The 18327-nt window shown below is 68.5% G+C and overlaps 1 protein-coding gene and 1 long non-coding RNA gene across 7 annotated transcripts in view; one reads left to right on the top strand and one right to left on the bottom strand.

Moving 5' to 3' along the window:
* The window catches only part of Gse1 (Gse1 coiled-coil protein), a 282134-nt gene that overhangs the window by 179840 nt on the left and 83967 nt on the right, over window positions 1–18327 (bottom strand). For all 4 annotated transcript variants that reach the window (XM_040279235.2, XM_040279234.2, XM_040279233.2 and 1 more), the window contains exon 2: window positions 16906–17086. In XM_040279235.2, coding sequence (XP_040135169.2) covers window positions 16906–17086 — 181 coding nt within the window. The remainder of the gene's footprint in view (window positions 1–16905; window positions 17087–18327) is intronic.
* LOC144370944 (uncharacterized) lies at window positions 5968–16904 on the top strand. 3 transcript variants are annotated; one of them, XR_013431075.1, is made up of 3 exons: window positions 5968–6673; window positions 11648–11785; window positions 11897–16904. It is a non-coding gene; the product is annotated as an uncharacterized LOC144370944 (long non-coding RNA). The 3 variants fall into 3 exon arrangements; XR_013431076.1 differs by lacking the exon at window positions 5968–6673 and having other exon boundaries at window positions 8191–11743; XR_013431074.1 differs by lacking the exon at window positions 5968–6673 and having other exon boundaries at window positions 8191–11785.

Genomic DNA, 18327 nt, shown 5'->3' with positions numbered 1-18327 from the left:
GCCCACACTTCCCACACCTGGACACACGTGTGCACAGCACACACCGCAGGCCCCACAGCCCACACCACCAACATGGTGTGCGCCCTCCACACCCAGCACCCCCACAGACCTCACCCACGCCCGAGACGTGCGCACGGCCTCCCAGCAGAGCCGGTGACAGGGACATTTCCTCCCAGCCCGCCAGCGTGGACCTGGGCTCGCAGACTGCCCCTGGGGCCTCGGGTCTGCCCGGCTCTCACCTGCGCCTCGCTCGTTAGCTGATGAACTAGCCAAAGCCGGGCACTCTGCCAAGCAGGGCGGCCAGTGCTCACGGCTGGGGGCGGAGGCCACGTCTGGTGACAGCCGTCTTGTTTTGCTGTGTGGGGTGAACTCGGGCCTCTCCACTGCGCACACCCGGCCTCTTACTCTTTATCTTGAGACAGGTCTCACCACGTTGCCCAGGCCGGCCTTGAACTCGTGGTCCTCCTGCATCAGCCTCCTGGGCCCTGGGATACAGGTGGCCACGGTGCCTGGCTTGGAGGTGGCCTGTTGCTGGCAGAGTCCCAGGTGGCACAGGGCACCACAGGGTGAGGACAGGTCTCCTTTTCTAAATCCACCAGAATTCAGGGGCCTCACCTGCTGGCCTGAGTGGCCCGACCCTCCCAAAGGCCACCTGTGAAGACCACAGCTGATGGAGTCCAGCTCAGTCCCTCCCCGTGGGGTTGAAGCCCAGCCCAGGAGGCCCCATACAGCCCACGGCACCCGGTTGACAGCTGGGGAAACTGAGGCCCAGGCCGGGCACGCCTGCCTGGGCAGTGCCTGGGCAGTGCCTTGAGCTGTGCCAAGTACCGGGCTCCCCTCCCCCGAGACCAGAGAGTAACTGGCCTGTGGGCTTGTCCTCAGCTGGCCCTGGGGATGGCCCTGGGTGCTTCTAGGTCCTGGGTGCTCCTAGGGTGGTCCTGGGGGGTCCTGGGGGGTCCTAGGGTGGTCGTGGGGGTCCTAGGGGGTCCTAGGGGGTCCTGGGGAGTCCTAGGGGGTCCTGGGGGGTCCTAGAGTGGTCTTGGGGGCTCCTGGGGGGTCCTAGGGTGCTCCTAGGGTGGTCGTGGGTGATCCTAGATGGTCCTGGGGGGGTCCTAGGGTGGTTGTGGGTGTTCCTAGAAGGTCCTGGGGTGCTCCAAGGGTGGTCCTGGGTGGTCCTGGGGTGGTCCTCGGAGGTCCTAGGGGGTCCTGGGTGGTCCTGGGGGGTCCTAGGGTGGTCCTGAGGGGTCCTAGGGTGGTCCTGGGGGGTCCTAGGGTGGTCTTGGGGTGCCTGGCGTTCTAGCGTGGTCGTGGGTGGTCCTGGGTGGTTCTCAGGGGTCCTGGGTGGTCCTGGGTGGTCCTGGGTGGTCCTGGGGGGTCCTAGAGTAGTCTTGGGGGGTCCTAGGGTGGTCCTGGGTGGTCCTGGGTGGTCCTGGGGGTCCTAGGGTGGTCTTAGGGGGTCCTGGGTGGTCCTGGGGGTCCTGGGGCGTCCTGGGTGGTTCTTGGTGGTCCTGGGGGGTCCTGGGGGGTCCTGGGTCTGGGCCCCCTGGCGAGGGTGTGAGAGGGCCAGGGGAAAAGCCTGAATTAAAGCCAGACTTTGGGGAGGGTGGGGGCCCTCCCTGTCACTCAGTTCTGGAGCCCAAGGCCACCAGGTCCCCAGAAGTGCATGGTCCAGGTGTGAGCTGACTATGTCCTTGAGAGGGGCCAGATGGCTGCCAGGTGGCGCCTCCTGCGCTGCCAGACGCTCGGGCGGCCTGGGGCTGAGTCAGGACCCAGGGCTCCCTGCCTGGAAGGTGACTTTGGAGCCTGGTCACCTGACGTGACAGCACTAGAAGCCAGAAGAGGGCCCTGTCTAGAATGAGGGTCCTTGACAGGCTGCGCCCCAGGAGGCCACCTGTTCAGAGCGGCGTGTGCACTGTGTCTGGCACATCATCTGGGGAGGGGACAGTGGGTGCATGCTGTGGGGAGCAGCCTCAGCTCCTTGTCCAGGATTCCTGAGCCCCGCTGTGTGGCTCTGGGGCCTGCCCCTGCCTCTCTGAGCACTATTCACTTCCCTGAGCGAGGAGGGGAGGCAGGCCTGCTTGGTCACAGGGCTGTCACGGGAGTGGTGAGGCCTCCTTCCTCCTCCTCTGCCCACAGGGCCTCCTGTGGAGGCCGCTCCTCGGGCCTTGCTCCCGGCTGGCTCCTGGCCCCTCACCTACCTCTGCCCATCGCCCTCACATCTCTCCATCCCCTAGGCCTGTTCCTGTCCCTGTCTCCGTCTGACCCTCCCGACCCTGCGGGGTCACACACTCCACCCCCCAGCACAGGCCAGAAACTTCCCAGGAGCCCGCGGGACTCAGACGTGGCCTCCCCACGGCACTGGTCACCCGCCCCTGGTTCAGGTCCCTGCTGGGGCCGTTCCATTTGGGCAGACGCTTGTCCTGACCCCTTCAGAGGACTTGGGAAACATCTGGATGTCCCAGACCAGAGGGAGGAGGGCGCTGCCAGGGGTCTGGCCGGGGGCAGCCTGCTCTGGGTTTGGGCAAGGCACCAGGTGCAGGCTGCAGAGGGCCACGTGCCCAGCTCACCGTCCAGCATGGCAGGAGGCTCCCTGGCTGCAGCCGTGCAGAGGGACCTGGGGCTGCCCATCCCAGCCGCGGTGCAGGGGCTGTGCCTGTGTCCCCGCACTTCCTGTCTCCCAAGAGGCCCCCACCTGCGCAGGCCAGCCCAGGAGGCCACCCTGCGGCCTTTCTGTCCATGCCCACGGGGCCGTGCGGGTTTTCCAACTCGGACTGCAACCTGTGAATGAGCAGGGGGGCTGGGAGGGCTGCCTGGGCCCAGGACGCTGGACAGCCTGCTGATACCTGATCACGTTCCAGGGCACAGAGGACACACGAGCCGGGGGACAGGGCTGCTGTCCTCCAGGCCTGGGGTCTTGGAGGTCTCTTCTGGGTCAGCCCAGTGGCCAGGTCCCGGGAGCTCCAGCTGCTGTCCCCTCCCCTGGTCTGTCCTGGGCTGGCTCTGCTCTAGGCCGGCTGCGAGAGGGCCTGGGAGGAAACGGGTGGCGGTGGGCGGCGGATGACTTGGGAGCTGTTCTGGGCAGGCCCTGGGGAGCGTGGGCAGGCACCGTGGAGGTGACAGATGGAGGACATGTATTAAGGGTGAGTCAAAGGTACAGAGGGTTTTCTCAGAGGCCCCAGTGAGAAGGCGGCCCGAGGCCAGAGCCGCAGTGGTGCGCTGGGCACAGTGCCCGGCTGAGACAGTGCAGAGTGAGCACCGGCCACTGGGTGGTGTCTCCGCCTGGTGCCCGCCAGGCCGCAGCCTCCAAAGCCCCCTTGCCTTCTTGCTCTACCCGTGGGCAGCCTGGGGCCACTCTGACCCCAGCTTCCCACCTGTACAACGGGCAACTTAGGTCCTTTCCGCATGGACAAGGCCGGCCGGAGGCTGAGCTGAGCTTTCTCTTCCCCTGTGGCTCCTTCTGCCGTCCACTGCCCTGAAGCCCTGCAGCGTTTTCTGGGCGCAGGGTTCCCTGGACCCCAACCCTCCACTCCAACCGCAGACCAGGGGCTCGGCAGGGTGAGACCCTTGACCCCAACCTGCCCCAGACCCTCCTTCCTGGCCAGCCCCACCTCCCTCTTCCAAGGTTCCGAGCCCCTGCCCACTACCTGCTCCTGCCCCACGGAGAACCAGGAGCCAGACAGTCCCCTCTGCGGGCCTCACTCAACCCGAGGGCCGCCTCCTCCACGGAGCCCTCAGTCTGCCCCGAGCTGCAAGAGCACTTCCCTGGCCACCCAGCCCCATCAGCGGGACCCAGAGGCTGGCACAGAGGAGACCCCAGGGCCATCGCTGGGCAAGACCGTGTGTGGCTCCCAGCAGGGCCTGGAGGTGACCATGCATGTGGTGGGAGGAAGGCCGATATCCGTCCAGTGACCCTGCAGATGGGCAAAGGGAGAGGCCCAGAGGTCAGCCCCCAAACCTGCCCCCCGGGGGCCACCGGAGCAGGGGCGCTGAGGGGCTGCCCACAGCCCGGGTCCGGTGCACGTTGCAGCAGGCCCCAGCCTCCTCCCGGCGAGTGAGGGCAGCGTCCACGGCGGCCCCGACACGTATTAAAGTTTAATGAGCGCTAATGGCTTTGGCCTGCTTTGGCGAGCGCCAGGCCCCGTTTACGAACATTTAATTTCTCAGGCCTTGACCTCCCTCCTCCACCCGCAGCCCAGCCCCGGCCCCCGCGGTGGGTCCCTCACCACCTGGCAGCCTGCAGAGCGTTCTGGGGGACACACAGCCCCAGGGCCAGTGGCCAGCAGCAACAGCGGGTCCCCCGACGCAAAAGGTGGCCTCTCATCAGTTCCCGTCCACAGTGACCCTGGCTCCCAGGTGGACCTGAGGGTCGTGTGGGCACTGGGAGGCCAGGCGAGGTCCCCCCACACTAGGCCCCACACCCTGCTCCTGCCCCTGCTGGGCCCGCACCACCACATGGTGGCCAAGCCCCTGCTGCCCCCTGGCGGCAGAAGGCCACCTGCCTGCCTGAGGGGGTGGAGGGAGGCCCAGGCTCGGGTGCAGGTGGCGTCTCAGCACAGAGACGGCAGATTCCACACCAGAACCCTGAAGGGACCAGAGCCTGGACCTGGCTGCTGTCCCTGAACGAGTTTGTGGACTGTGAGCCACACGGTGGCCTGGGGGACAGTGCTCTAGAAGGTTCCAGACTGTCCCAGGCCAGAACGGGCAGCTGTTGACAAAACTAGGTTAACGGACACCCTCCCACGGCGCTGGCCGGGCTTCCACCTGAGGTGGAGTCAGAGTGAGGCATTAGTTAGGCACCTGCTGTATGGCAGGAGCCGTACTAGTCGGAGCAGCGCTGACCGCAGCTACACGGGCTCCAAGACTGCCACCAGCCACCCAGGCTCCTCCAGGCCAGCGGGAGCCACCCCGAGTCAGCTGCCTGCAGCGGCAGCCTCACAGGCCCCCCTGAGCTGCCCCCCCGACCAGCCTCGTCAGAGCCCAAGGTGGCAGGGAGGGAGGGGACAGCAGCCCAGCCTCACCAGGACGCACTGCCTCGGACACCCTGCACTCTGCCTGGGTGGGGGCTGTCCTTGGGCCTCAGGCCTGGCCTGGGGCAGCCCTGCTGGATGGCTGCAGAGCCACGTGCCGGGCAGCACAGCCCTCTGAAGACACAGGTCACACCCGTAGGACCAGACGGCCAGAGCTGGGCACAGCCCACGGCGTCCGAGTCCCTACGTGAGCCAAGCACCTGTCGCCCTCTGAAGCTGAGGTTAGCGGGGTGTCCTGCTGCCCCCCGCCCGCCCGCTGCTCCTATTATTTCTGCTGTCTTCCCTGGGTTCAAGGGTCAAGTGCAAGTCTGTTTCCAGGGAGGGGCTCCTGGGCTGCGAGGGGTCGGGAGTGAGCCTGGGAAGGGAGGGAGGCCCACAGGACCCCAGGGGGCAGGGACCCGGGACAGGAGGACGGGCTGAGCCTCTGCTGACACCGCTCCTCAGGCCACAGCTGCGCCAGTGTCCCTCTGCCAGAGTGGGGCTCAGCAGGCGGCAGCTCGCCTCCGGGTTCCGGGGACCCTCAGCAGGACACAGAGCCAGGCAGGGGAGAGGCTGGCAGGGCCCAGCTCTGCCACCGCCCGGGGGCAGGGGCAGCAGGCTGGGCGCGTCCCCTCTCCTGCCACCCCAGCCCAGGGTGGGGCTTGTTGGACACAGGCCTTTGCAGATGTCCTCAGGCCAGGGCTGGGGTCAGAGTGTCCTCGCACGAGGGTCCGGACAGACACAGGGGAGGCCACGGCAGACGGAGGCAGGACCTGAGCCGCGGAGCCCGGGTGCCCTCCTCTAGGCCTGCAGGTGGGGCCGCCCGCACGCCGACCTCAGGCTCCCAGGAGACGTGTCTGTCCCCTCTGCTCACGTGGTCACCACAGAGACTGCCCCTGAGCCTCGGCCTCCTGGACAGACACGGGGAGGGAGGCCCTCTCCCAGGAGGCGGTGCCGAAGGTTGGGAGGGCCCAGGCCACCACACAGAGGCAGGCGTGGGGCCCAGCTGACAGCGTCAACGTCCACCCGGCCCGCCAGGGAGGCTGGCGCCTCGTCCTGTCAACCTCGGGCGCCGGCGGCCGAGGAGGCCCTGTAATAAAGAGGCTGCCATGGACTCCCGGAGGGCCCGTCCCCTCTGCCCAGCCCGGCCAGGCCTGTCATTCTGCCAGGTCCCCATCTCCAAAGTGCAGACACAGGACGTGATGTCCTAACAGCCCAGCAACCTCTGCCGCCGGGCGCTGGCCGTCAGGACCGCCAGGCAGCTGTCTCAGCTCCCCAGGTGGCTCCCCAGGTGGCCGGAGGGGACAGGCCAGGTGGGGGTGCTGGCTTCGGACCTCCCCCCACTTAAGAAGCCCGAGCAGTAAACCAGAGGGTGAAAGTGGAGCCCAGGTCTCCCTGGTTCCCAAGTTCCCTCCCGGTCACGGACCACAGCTGACCCCAACCTGTCACCCTGTCCACGGCGGGAGGCGGAGGTGGACTTGCCGAGCCCCCACCCCAGGAGGGAAGCTGCACCAGGAAGCACAGGACCGGGGCCACCTCTCACTGGTCCCGGGAATGGTGTCACCTGCCTGTGACCCCTGACTGTGGCCTCAGGAGCTGCAGGCAGCCTGGATTTACTGAGCACCTACTGTATGCCAGCCACCACCCCAGGTTCTGGGGACACAGAGGTAAGTGTGGGAAGGGGCACCTCCCAGCCCGTCTGAGGTGGTCTCGCGGGGCCCGAGCTCGGCCGTGGGGGCTCGGGGTCCCCCCTGGCTGCAGCAGGCCTCAGTGTCCCCCCGGGAAGCAGCAGGGAGCCGGTTCCCAGGGCTGACGAGAGCGCTGTCCACGAGGGCCAGGCCGGCCTCCCGCCGCGGCTCAGCTGGGAGAGCTCGAGACCCTCCTGTGTCGGGTGGCCAGGACAGCGAGGGACCAGCAGCCCGTGCGAGGAGGAAGGGAAGCAGAGCCCCGAATGGCCAGGTCTGCAGCCCGCTGGCCACCTAGACGCGGGGACGCGCTCAGCCAGGGAGCTCCTGAGGGAGGCCGCTGCCCCCAGGCCGTCTTGTCCCTCCCAGCACCCAGCTGGAGCCTCAGGGCCTGGAGGGCCGTTTTGGTCAGCAAGGGTCACTCATGGCTCAGGTTATCTAGGGACAGCTGTCTGGGGACAGATCTCTACTTGCTTGAGTTGAGACACCGGTGCCCTTTAACCCGCCCCGACCCAGGGCCACCTCCTTCCACTCCCCCGGCACCAGTGGTCAGAACCGGGCCGTCCCCAGGCCGCAGCCCCTCCAAACCCGTCTCCTCCCCTCCCCCGCCTGCCCACTCCTGGACGTCCACCACCCTCCTTCCCTCGCCCCCTTGCAGCCTCGGTTACTGAGCGACTACCGCGAGCCAGGCCCCCCCCTCACTCTGGGGACACACCCTGAGCGGGACGTGGGATGAGGCTCCCGGGCTGTGGCCCTGGCTCAGGGACAGAGATTAGAACCGAGGAGAAGAAAGTCAACCCACAGGACGGTCGGGGCAGGCGCCGTCCAGGCCAGGAAGAAAACAAACCAGGGCCACTCAGGAGGGCGGGGCCCGTGGGGGAGGGCCACAGGTGCCAAGGCCCCAGGGCAGGGGCCCACGAGAGGGACACAGCAGCCCGCGAGGGAGGCCGGTGAAGGAGGGAGGCCCGGGGCCGTGACAGGGGGCGGTCTCCCGGGAGACGAGGACTCTGGGACCCCGTGGCCTGGAGGCCGAGCCCTGGTGCTGGGGAGCTCCCGCCCTCTGCAGGCCAGTGCCCACCGCCCACCTGCAGGACACGACCTGTGAGCACCTGGACCCACAGTCGTGGAGAGACCAGTTCCCGGGCACCTCGGGGCCGTCCGTGCCCCATGTCCTCGTGGGGTTCCAAGCACCGTGGTCAGGTACTCGCGGGAGCAGGCCGCAGCTCCTCCGAGGTCCACCCAGCAGGGGGTGCAGCCAGGGCTGCCCAGAGGCCCGCGAGGTGTCACCCGAGCCCCTTCTCCCCGGCTCCCGGGGGTGAAGGCCACTGGGTGCTGAGGGCAGCGGGCCGGCTCCTTCCCCCGGCGGGGAGCACGCGCAGCCCCCGTCACCATTGTACAGAGGAGCACCCCCCAAAGGTCTCCCAGCCAACCCCTGGGGTGGGAGCCACCCAGAAGACCAGGGGACAAGGACGGCGCTGAGGACAGATGGCACCAATGCTGCCCCGAGCTGGCGCGGGGTCCCAGAGCAGCCTTCACCTGGTGCAGGGCCTGGGGAAGCCGGCCAGAGAGGGCGCAGGGCCACCCGTGCGGGAGCTGACAGGGTGGGGGTGCGCTGGCGGTGGGACCCTGTGCCGCTGCACGGGGGCCCGGGGCAGCCCTGCTGGGCCACCTCCCTGAGCCCTGCCTGGCCAGGGCATGGGGGCCATCTGCATCACCCACACGGGGAGCAGGTCTCTGGATGGCGACCCTCAACCCTGACCACGGGGCCACTGTCACTGGCCTCAGGAGCCCGGCAGGCACACAGGGTGACGCCTGCTGTGGGTGCCCTCCCCCAGCTGGGCCCTAAAGGTCCCTCCCCAGGTCCAGGGCCGCCTGTCTGCGGCTGCAGCCTCCTGCCCAGAGTCCCCGCCCGTTCCCAGGGCCCGCGCCCGGCCCCGCTGTCCGCCAGGAGTGATCTACGACCCCATTACCGCGGGGCCTCGGGAGGCGGCAGGATGGATCGCGGGCTCCGCGGGCGCAAGGGGAGAGCCTGCGGGTGAAAAATGGGCCATCAGCCTCGCGGGGCCGCGGCCATCCGTCAGCCACAGGCCGACCGAGTGGCACCTGGGGGTGGACACCTCGGCCTGCAGCTCAGCCGGGCTCCAGTGAGGCCTCTGGCCTCGCCCAGGGCCCAGGAGCAGCCATCTGCCAGGGGTGGCCCTGCCTGGGTCCCCCTCGGGACTCTGGCAGTGGGGCCCTGTGCTCAGCGCTGAGGGTGCCAGGGGCGCCGCGGCCCAGAGGGGGCCCTGCCCGCATGTGCGCCTCCCTCCCTGCCCCAGCCTCCTGTCCCAGCCTCCTGTTCCAGCCTCCTGCCCCAGCCTCCTGCCCCAGCCTCCTGCCCCAGCCGGGCCACTGAGGCAGCAGGTCGCCCTGGAGCCCCGCCCAGGCCTGTGTCTGGGCCGGGGTGGCGCAGAGGGCCCCGTGTCCCACAGGAGGGGCAGCACAGGGCGCAGGGGGGGTGCCGGGGCGGCAGGACTTTCACGACGGGACGCAGTCCCAAGCCCCCCACCTCTGCTTGCCAGAGAGCCCCAGGGAACAGCAGGGCGCACGCTTGCCCGGGGCCACCGTGGGACAGGCCCTGACCCTCTGTTCCCCCGACCTGACCCGGCAGGCCTGGCTGATGGCCTGCGGAGCTCACCCACGTCCTGCAGGGAGGTGTCCGGCACCCAGGGCGCTCAGCCACGGCCCCTGTGGGCCGACGTCCTGTGCAGGTCCAGGCTTGTCAAGAAGGACAAGGAGCAGCAGGGCAGAGGAGGAGCCACTGCGCTAACAGGTCACTCACGTGGCCTGGTGCCGGGCAGCGGTCAGGGCCCCTGAGCTGCCTGGGGGCTTGGGTGGGTGCTATCGGCACCGTCTTAGAGGTGTGGAAACGAGAGCTCAGAGAGGTTGAGAGGCGGCTTGAAGTCACACAGCAAGTCGGCAGTGGAGTCGGGAGGAAGCCAAGCACTGCCCCTGTGTGTGCAGGACACGGCTCCCGCCACCCTGGCCACCCTGGCCACCCTGGCCACCCTCGCCACCACGAAGCCCAGGCTCAGCAGCAGAGGCCCAGAGGGGGTCCCTGAGCCCCAAGTTGGGAGCCTGGCCTGCCTTACGTCCAGGGTGGCACGACCCCCACCGAGTGTGTCCAGCAGGGGCCCCTCGACCTGAGGGCCGGGGAGGACGCTCCCCAGGCCGTCGCCCCAGGACAGCCGGGCTGAGGCGGAAGGGCTGCCACGGGCCTGGACTCGGAGGGGACATGACAAGATCTGAGTCGAAGCTGGGGTAGGCGCGAGCCCACAGGGGACAGCCCAGGGTCAGTGACAGCGGCTTCTGGGCCAAGGACACAACCCTGTGGACCCCGTGTGACTATCCCAGAGAGCAGTGGTCCACTCTGACCCCCCGCTCTACCAGTAAGAGGCGTGTGGGTTCCCAGGGGATGACTCCTGCCCTCTGCGGACTCCTGCTGCCCAGCCGGGGCCGGTCACCCGAGGGCCCAACTGGCCTCTGCTCCTCTGCACTTAGAGGGAAACAGGAAGTGTCCGTTGTGGCGCCTTCTGAGAGACCTGAGGCTGGCCAGGCGAGCCTGGGGAGCAGCCGTGTCGAGACAGAGCCGTGTGTGTGTGTGTGTGTGTGTGTGTGTGTGAGAGAGAGAGAACTGTGTGTGAGTACTGTGTGTGAGTACTGTGTGAGTACTGTGTGAGTACTGTGTGAGTACTGAGTGTGAGTACTGTGTGAGTACTGAGTGTGAGTACTGTGTGTGAGTACTGAGTGTGAGTACTGTGTGAGTACTGTGTGAGTACTGTGTGTGAGTACTGAGTGTGAGTACTGTGTGAGAGTACTGAGTGTGAGTACTGTGTGAGTACTGTGTGTGAGTACTGTGTGTGAGAGAGAGAACTGTGTGTGAGTACTGTGTGTGAGTGCTGTGTGTGAGTACTGTGTGTGAGTACTGTGCAGGTAGTACTGTGCGCAGGACTATGTGCATGTGGTAGTACTATGCGTGCAGGCACAGTACTGCGTGATGGGGTAGTAGTGTGCTCATGTGCATGGGGACTGTGCGTAGACATGAGTCCTGCTTGAGTGTGACAAAGAGAGTGTGCAGGTGACACCGTGTGTCTGTTCACGGGCCGTGGGGTGTTGGGGGCCCTCCGTATCAGGGCTCTCTTGCCGGTCGGGTGCTGGGAGCTGGGGGCCTGTGCAGGCTGAGGAGCATGAGGTGCTGTTCAGGGCTCCAGACGCCCCGCGAGGTCGCAGGTGGGGGGAGCCGGGGGTCTCGTCCGACGGCTCCGAGTGCGCGCCCACTCGGCTCTGCCTTCCCGCCTGCCTGGCCACCCCCCATCCGCAGGCCCAGGCAGGTGCCCTGCTCTCCAGGCCGCTGCCTTCTGGGGAGGCCAGGGCCAGCTGCTTCCCCTGGCCCCTCCGGGTGGCTGCAGCGACCCCAGGGCACATTCCTGAGCCCTGCAGGGGTCTCTGCCTGCCTCTCAGAGAACTCGTGACCAGAGCCTCAGGTCTGAGCAGCAGATAGCAGGCCTTGTCCCCAGGGCCTGGTGACTGCAGAGCTGTCCCCGCCCCCACCAGGGTCAGGGTCAGGGCTGAAGGACTAGGTCATCAGATAAGGCTGGTGTGGAGAGGGACAGGGAGGGACACCAGGCAGGAAGTCCAGCTGCTGGAGGCCGCCTGTGCCCACCACACCGTCAGCACCGCACCCCTGGAGCCTCTGAGCCCGCCTCTGCGTGAGGCAGCCTGGCGGGGACCTGGGAGGCCAGGGGCGGGCGGAGGGCCAGCCACCAAAGCCACTGTTCCCAGCTGATCCCCTCGCGCGGAGCCAGGGCGGCCACAGAGCAGACAGGCCTCTGGGGCACACGCACTGGACACACCAGCACACGCACGGACACACGGACACACCAAGGCGCACACTCACGAGAACACTTGCTGACACAGGAACCACACCCAGGCACAGCACCGGACACGGACGCTCCCAGCCGTGGGCGGACGCACACCTCGGCTGCACGCGCTTCTCCGCCGGGACCTGCGCAGGTGTGAAGACGTGGGGACACATGCACACAGCCCCAGGGACGGGTGAGCCCTGATCTGGAACTGCCCCGCGGGTGGGGGTCCCCAGGCTGCCTGGAGGAGAGCGGGGGGCGCACCCCTCGCTCTGTCCACCGACCGCCCCCTTCACTCTGGAAGGTCGCAGGGTGCACCAGGCGGAGCAGGCGGGTCAGCCCACGGCTGCAGGGGCACCAGCGCTCACCTCGCCCTCCCAGAGCCCACTTCGCAGATGGGGACGAGAGGTGCCAGAGGCCGCTCTCCCACCCGTCCCTGGCCTCTGTTCTGTCTGACGGGAAGGGACACCCCAGGGCCACAGGCTCCTGAGAAGACAGGCCACGCCCTGCTGGACGGCCCGGGTCGGCCCAGCAGCCCAGATCACAGCGCGTCCAGGCCCCGGGGAGAGGCCCTGCCCAGCAGGTCCAGGGGCTGAGGGGTGGCCCTGGGCTGCTCGGAGGGCCCTGGGTTCCGGGGACAGAGGGACGCTGCCAGGGCACGGTGACAGGAGGCATCTCTGTCATCGCCATCAGGTTCCCGATCCTGGGGTCCCCCCAGGAGCCTCCCCTCTGCCCTGCACGGGTCCAATGCCCAGTCAGACGCCACCTCCTCCGGGGGGCCCTCCTGCCTGCTTCCTGCTGCTCGGCCCGAGTCCATCCCAGCCAATCGGGAGACGGCTGGGCCGCGGCCTGGGCTGGACTTAGCTGGGCAGAGGGACCCCTGCACTGAGGTGCCCTGGCTGTTTCCTGGGACACGCTGTGGAGAGGCTGGGGGAGGGCGGGTCCCTGTCTGGACCTGGGGTGCGCCTGGTGACCAGGGTGGCGGCCAAGGCCATGGGTGTCCCATCCTCCTGGGCAGAGGCCAGACTGCACCCTGAGCCTCCGGGATCAGCCCTGGGACCAAGGTCCCAGGCCCAGACGACTTCAAAGCTTGTATTCACTCAACAGAAGTTTGCTGAGGGCCTACTATGTGCACGGTGCCAGGCACTAAGGGGTGGCGGGTGGGCGCGGCTGCCCCGGGGCCTTGGCACTTGCTCCTGCCTCCCGGAGCCCCTCCAGCAAAGCCCCATGGCCGGCCTCCGAGCCAGGCCCGCCTCCCCCTCCTGCCCTGCCGGCCCTGCTCCGTGGCCCATTGCCCTGCTCCTGTGCCACGCCCCGGGCCACAGGAGGTGCTCCATGAACACGGTGAACAGTGCACACGGGACGCAGCACGGAGGCCCGATGGACCAGCAGACGGGCCCCTACAGCCTGGGGGGACGCGTGCAGAGGTTTTCAGACGGGGCCTGCTCCAAGCTGGTGGCCGCGAGTGAGAGCTGGTGCGGCCACAGCAGGTCACAGCCATGCTCCTCCGCACTCACCCGCCACGGGGCCAACCTGATGACCCCGGTCACCTGGCGCGGACTGCCCAGCTGGGTCGGGGCGTGCAGGGCGTGGGTGGTAGAGGCCACAGCCAGGGTGTCCTGGCCCGCAGCATGCCCCAGACGGTCACTTCCGTGGCTCTGCCAATCCTAACTTTCCACCCAAACCTTCGTCACCAGCTTAGGTGGCAGGAGGTGCAGGTAGGGTGACCAGACCCCTGGGGTGACGCTGCAGGTGGCGGGCTGCTCCTGTCCCAGGCCACCGTGGGCCCTGCTGATGTCAGGGCTCGGGCCTTGTCCTCCCCACTGCCCAAATGAAGTGCTCGTTTCATGAAAGTGGACCCAGTAGCAGGCAGAGCGCCGTGGCCACACAGCTGACCAGGAGGGGACCCTGGAGGGGCAGGAGCGACCGAGCGGGAGGGTCTCTGCCCTCCTGCGTCCCCGGTGCACACCACGACTGCTCCTGCGCCGGCATGCAAGCCGCTCCCAGGGCTACGAGGCGGTCCCAGGAGGGCCAGGCAGGAGACTGCCCGGAGCCAAGGCGGTCACGCAGCTTGAGGGGCTGGGGCAGCTCCGCCGGGCACTGGGCAGAGGCTCCCGGGCGCCTGGTGTCCAGCTGCGGCCTGCAGGACTCCTTGGGGCCCAGCCAAGCTCCTGGCCATGGGGGCCCCACCTCTGCCAGGAGCCCGTCTGCCCGACAGACAGATGCGGCCAGACAGACGGTGCCTGGGGATACCGGGTTGGCTGCTGACCCCGAGCCCCGAGAGAGCCGGGCGTGTCATGTGGCACCACCAAGCTCCTGACGCTCTGTCCCCACAGCCACAGGACGGGGCAGGCCCTCTCCTGAGCAGCCCGCGGGGTGAAGAGCAGGACCGGAGGGTCCTCAGGCTGCCCAGCGGCGGAAGAGGAGGGTGCAGGGCCTCCGCCGCCCACCCCCGCCCAGCCAGGGGCAGCCCTCCCCGGGCAGCTGCCGCTGGGGACACGAGGTGCCGCTGGCCGGCCGTGTCCCTGGGCCATGGTCCTAGCCATGGCCTGGCTCAGGGCTCCCAGGACGCCTGTCCTTGCTCCCCTGGTGAGCAGCTGTCCCCACGTAGGGGACGTCTGCGGGGAACCTGGGTCAAACGAACAGCGTGTGCTGGGCGCACCCTGGCCTCATGGCCGCCGTCCAAGAGGGGCCCTGCCAGGCCAGTAGCTGGCGGGACCACCGTTGCCAGGGCCAGCGACAGACAGAATCAGTGTCCCTGGCCCCCGGACCTGAGCAGGGGAGAGACAGGGACGCGCCCACCGTGTGCGGCCGTCCCACCTGCGGGTGTGCGCACCTGGAGTCCTGGCGCCCACGCGTGTGCGTGTGCGTGTGCGTGTGTGTGTGGAGGGGTCTGTGGCTGACTCCACACCCACATGTCCCTGTGTGACATGAGGGACTCTGTGTGCATGTCCCTGTGCACGCGTGTTGGAGACCTGCTCCTGTCCTATGTGCCTGAGCGTGTGTCCCGTCCGCCCCGTGTGCCCGGGTGGGGGTGCGAGTCGCACGTGTGCCCGACTTCTGGGCACGTGCCCGTGCATGCGTGTGGGGCTGTGCGGGTTGTGGCGTGTCGTCTCTGTGTATTCCCGTGTGCTCGTCTGTGCTGGTGCGTGTGTGTTGTGTGTGTGGGCCCCGGGTGTGCACCCGTGCCAGCATCCCCTCCCGGTGTCTGGACCTGCTTGTCCCCGCGCCGCCCCCTCCCGGCTGGCTGTGCACAGCTGGCCCTGCAGGCTGTGTCTGCTGCCCCCGGAGGGGAGGTGGCAGGTGTGTGATAAGCCATTAGTCACCGTCACGTTTCCCAGCAGCCGCGGCCGCCCCTGGCAGGGCCTGGCTGGGGGACATTCTTGGCAGCTCTCGGCTGGGAAGCTGCCCCCAGGCTGGGCGCAGACTGATGAGGAGCAGCTGGCCGGCGGGCGAGTGCCCCTGGCCCACCCCGCTGGCCCCCACACGCCACAGGGCAGGGGGCTCCCGGCCAGCTGTTCCCCTGCTGGCCCGGCCTCCCGGGGGCCCCTGAAGGGACACACAAGCCCGACCCCACAGCCTCTGCAGCCCCTCGGCACCCAGACCCCCTGGACACCTCCTGCAGGCTCCAGGAGGAGGCAGCTGGCCCTGGACCCGGGTCACGGGTCCTCCCATGCAGGTCCCTCTAGAAGGCAGCCCGAGGCTGGGCCAGCAGGGAGGACCATGGGCACAGGGACCAGGCCCAGCCCACGCCCTGCTGTGTGGGGGCGGGCTGCTGCCACACACAGCCAAGCCACGCTGTCACAGAGGCCACCCACCCCCGGCCCGCACCTCGCAGAGGGAAGCGGAGGCGTGGAGACGGCGCAGCCCTCCGCCAGTAGCCGCAGCTCCCCTCGGAGCCCGCCTGGGACCGCCTGCAGGGCGCCTTGCGGGTCCTCCCTGGGCAGGAGGGAGACGGAGGGCAGACTTCCCGGTCCCCGAGCCCAGAGGACCCTGGCCTGCCGTGACAGGCAGCCCTGGGGGTGGCCGCCCACCTGCACCTCTGCCCGCCGTCCGCCTCTGCAAAGCTGGGCGTGGACTCGCGGGCTCCAGGGGCCAGCACTGAGCTGGGCCCTGGGGGAGCGGCAGTCACAGGCCAAGCAGCGTCTTGCCCTCACGGGGTCCCCTCACCCGTCCACCCTGCTCTGGGAGCCGGGACCAGGGACCCTCGGCTCATGGACCTCGACTGGGCAGCGGAGCAGGACGCTCATCGTCCGCGGCCCCGAGCGATTTGAGTGGGTGGGGCTGGCTCCCCCGTGGGAACTGCCACCCGGGTCACCTGAGCTGCCCTAGGCCCCGTCCCCTCCTGCCCATGTCTGGCAGTCCCTCAGGGGCTCCAAGGCCAAGAGCCCCTGGTCAGCCAGGTCCGTCCCTGGCCCGAGCCCTGGCCCTTCCCTCACGGCGTCATCTCAGGGGAGAGGAGGTTGGGTTGGGTTGTCCCGAGATGGACACCAAGATCAAGCCAGGGCCCGAGGGGGACCAGCCGGCATCCCCCAGCCCCGCCAGCCACGCCCCCACCTGCCTGTGCGTCACCTGCTGGGCTCTCGGTGCCCATCTCCTCAGCCTGCTGTGCCTCGGGCCACGGCCCTCTCAGTGCTGGCACAGGGAGGCCTGTCCTCCCAGGGGACAGCGCTGGGCCAGGACACACCCAGGTCTCCTGCAGTCGCTGCCACCAGGCCCTCGGGACGGTCTCACTGGCCGACGCAGGGCCTACAGCCTCGGGGAGGCTGGGAGGACACGGTGTCCAGGGGAGCTGACACTGGCCACCTGCCCCCCAGCCCACTGCCACGCCCGCCCGAGGCGGGTGGTAGGCACCACAGTTCCCAGGGGAGCGTAGCCACCTGAGGCCAGTACTGGTGTCCGCGAGCAGGCGGGCGGGAGACGGACTGGGCAGCGGTCAGCGGCAACCCCAGCGCCTGGGCTGCTCCTGCGGCCAGCCACGCGGACCCCGCACCCCAAGACACGAGCTTGTTCACAGCCAACTCAGAAGGGAGCCCACGGCTCCGAGACGTCGAGAGGACATTCACAAAAGCGGACGGCACCAGGTACAGGGCAGCAGCGGCTGCAGACCGAGGCCGGGCACCACCCGCACATGAAGCCCAAGGACCAGGGCTTTTGACTAAACGCCAAAGACACGAAGACAGGAGCAGGCCACCTAGGGAGACCGTGTCCAGGGACACAGGACACTAGTGGAGCCGAGCTAGTGGCCTCCGCCCCCAGCCTGCAGGACAGCTCTGTCCAGAACCCAGAGAAATGAGACGAGCCGGCGCCTACCTGTGCCCGTGAGGTCTGGTCTGTCCCCGTCGTGGCCACTCGGCAGGCCCTGTGCTGGCCTCAGCTCCTGGGTGGGCCTGGGGTCTCTAGGCAGGCTCTCCTCGGGGGGGCCCGGCCGCGGCTCCGGCTCGCGGGCAGGGGGGCGGACAGCTGCGGATGCCTCCAGAGACGCAGAGGTGACCTGTGAGGAAAGGAGGGGACAGGGTGAGTGCCCGCCGGCCAGTCCACCTGGAGGTAGGAGGGAAGGGCCCCGGCTGTGGCACCCTCCCGTGGCCGGGCCTTCGTGGCCAGGGGCTTGGCTGCTCAGGCAGCCAGAGCGAGCATCTGCCAGCCCGGGACCCCAGGCTGGACACCGGGCCACCCGCGGGAAACGTCACCCCCCGCGGGCAGTGGCAGCCACACTGGAGAGCACCTGGAGGGAGCCCGGGGGCGACCTCACTCAGCCCGTCCCCTGGGTGACAGGGACGGGCACGTCGCGTGCCTTCCCAGTGAGTGGCCAGGGCCTGGCTGACAGCCCCGGTGCCATCTCAGCTGCACCCTGAGAATTGGGGGGTGTCCCTTCTCCATGCCCTGGGGACTGGCTCCTCCAGACACCCCCATCACCGAGCACATGGAGACCTGTGATCCTCCTGCCTCAGCCTCCCCAGTCACTGGGATCACAGGTGTGGCCACTGTGCCCAGCCAGGCAGACCATTTCCAAGTGCCCAGCTCATTCGCATACTTTAGTGTCGTACTGTCCCCCGTCCATCTCCAGAACTTTCTCCCGACCCCAGAAGGAATCTCTCCCCCTTAAAGGACCCCGCTCCTCCCCACACCTGTTATCACCGTCCCACGGTCACGGCCTGTCTGTCCCCTTCACAGGTGGGGAGACCGAGGCCGGGGGCAGCAGTCTGAGGCCAAACCCCGTCAGGGCAGGGGGTCAGGGAGCTTCAGAGCTGGTGGTGGCCGGCTCCCGCGGGGGTGGGGGGCAGCTGAGCACTGCCAGGTGGGGCTGGGGGCCCACTGAGCTGCGGGGCGGCGGGGGTGGGGACCCTCCTCCTGGTGACAGCCGCAGAGACAGCCTGGCTGCGGGAGGCAGCTGCTGCTGACCCATGTTTTTTCGGGGATTAGTGCCATAAAACCCAAGTGCCTGAGCGGCCGCGGTCAGGACTCCTCGGCCAGCGGCCCCGCGGGCCCCACGGCGCGGGACTATAAATCTACCGTTGGTTTCCTGGAAGCTTTGATTTATGGGATCCATATGGTGACTGCCCAGACCACAGCCCTGCAGATCTCCCCGCCGCGGGGCAGGCGCCCGGGCGGGGCATCCCGCGCTCGGGTCAGGGTGGGCCGCAGCGTGGCGGGGCCTGAGCCCCTACAGACGTGCCCCCCCCCCGTCCCCCCGCAGAGACCTGGCTGCTTCCCGCCTGGCCCTGGGTCATCTCG

This window comes from Ictidomys tridecemlineatus, chromosome 15 (assembly GCF_052094955.1).
Source record: "Ictidomys tridecemlineatus isolate mIctTri1 chromosome 15, mIctTri1.hap1, whole genome shotgun sequence".
Classification (NCBI taxonomy): domain Eukaryota; kingdom Metazoa; phylum Chordata; class Mammalia; order Rodentia; family Sciuridae; genus Ictidomys; species Ictidomys tridecemlineatus.
The sequence above is the reverse complement of the archived record's forward strand: the minus strand, read 5'-3'. Positions and strand labels throughout refer to the sequence as shown.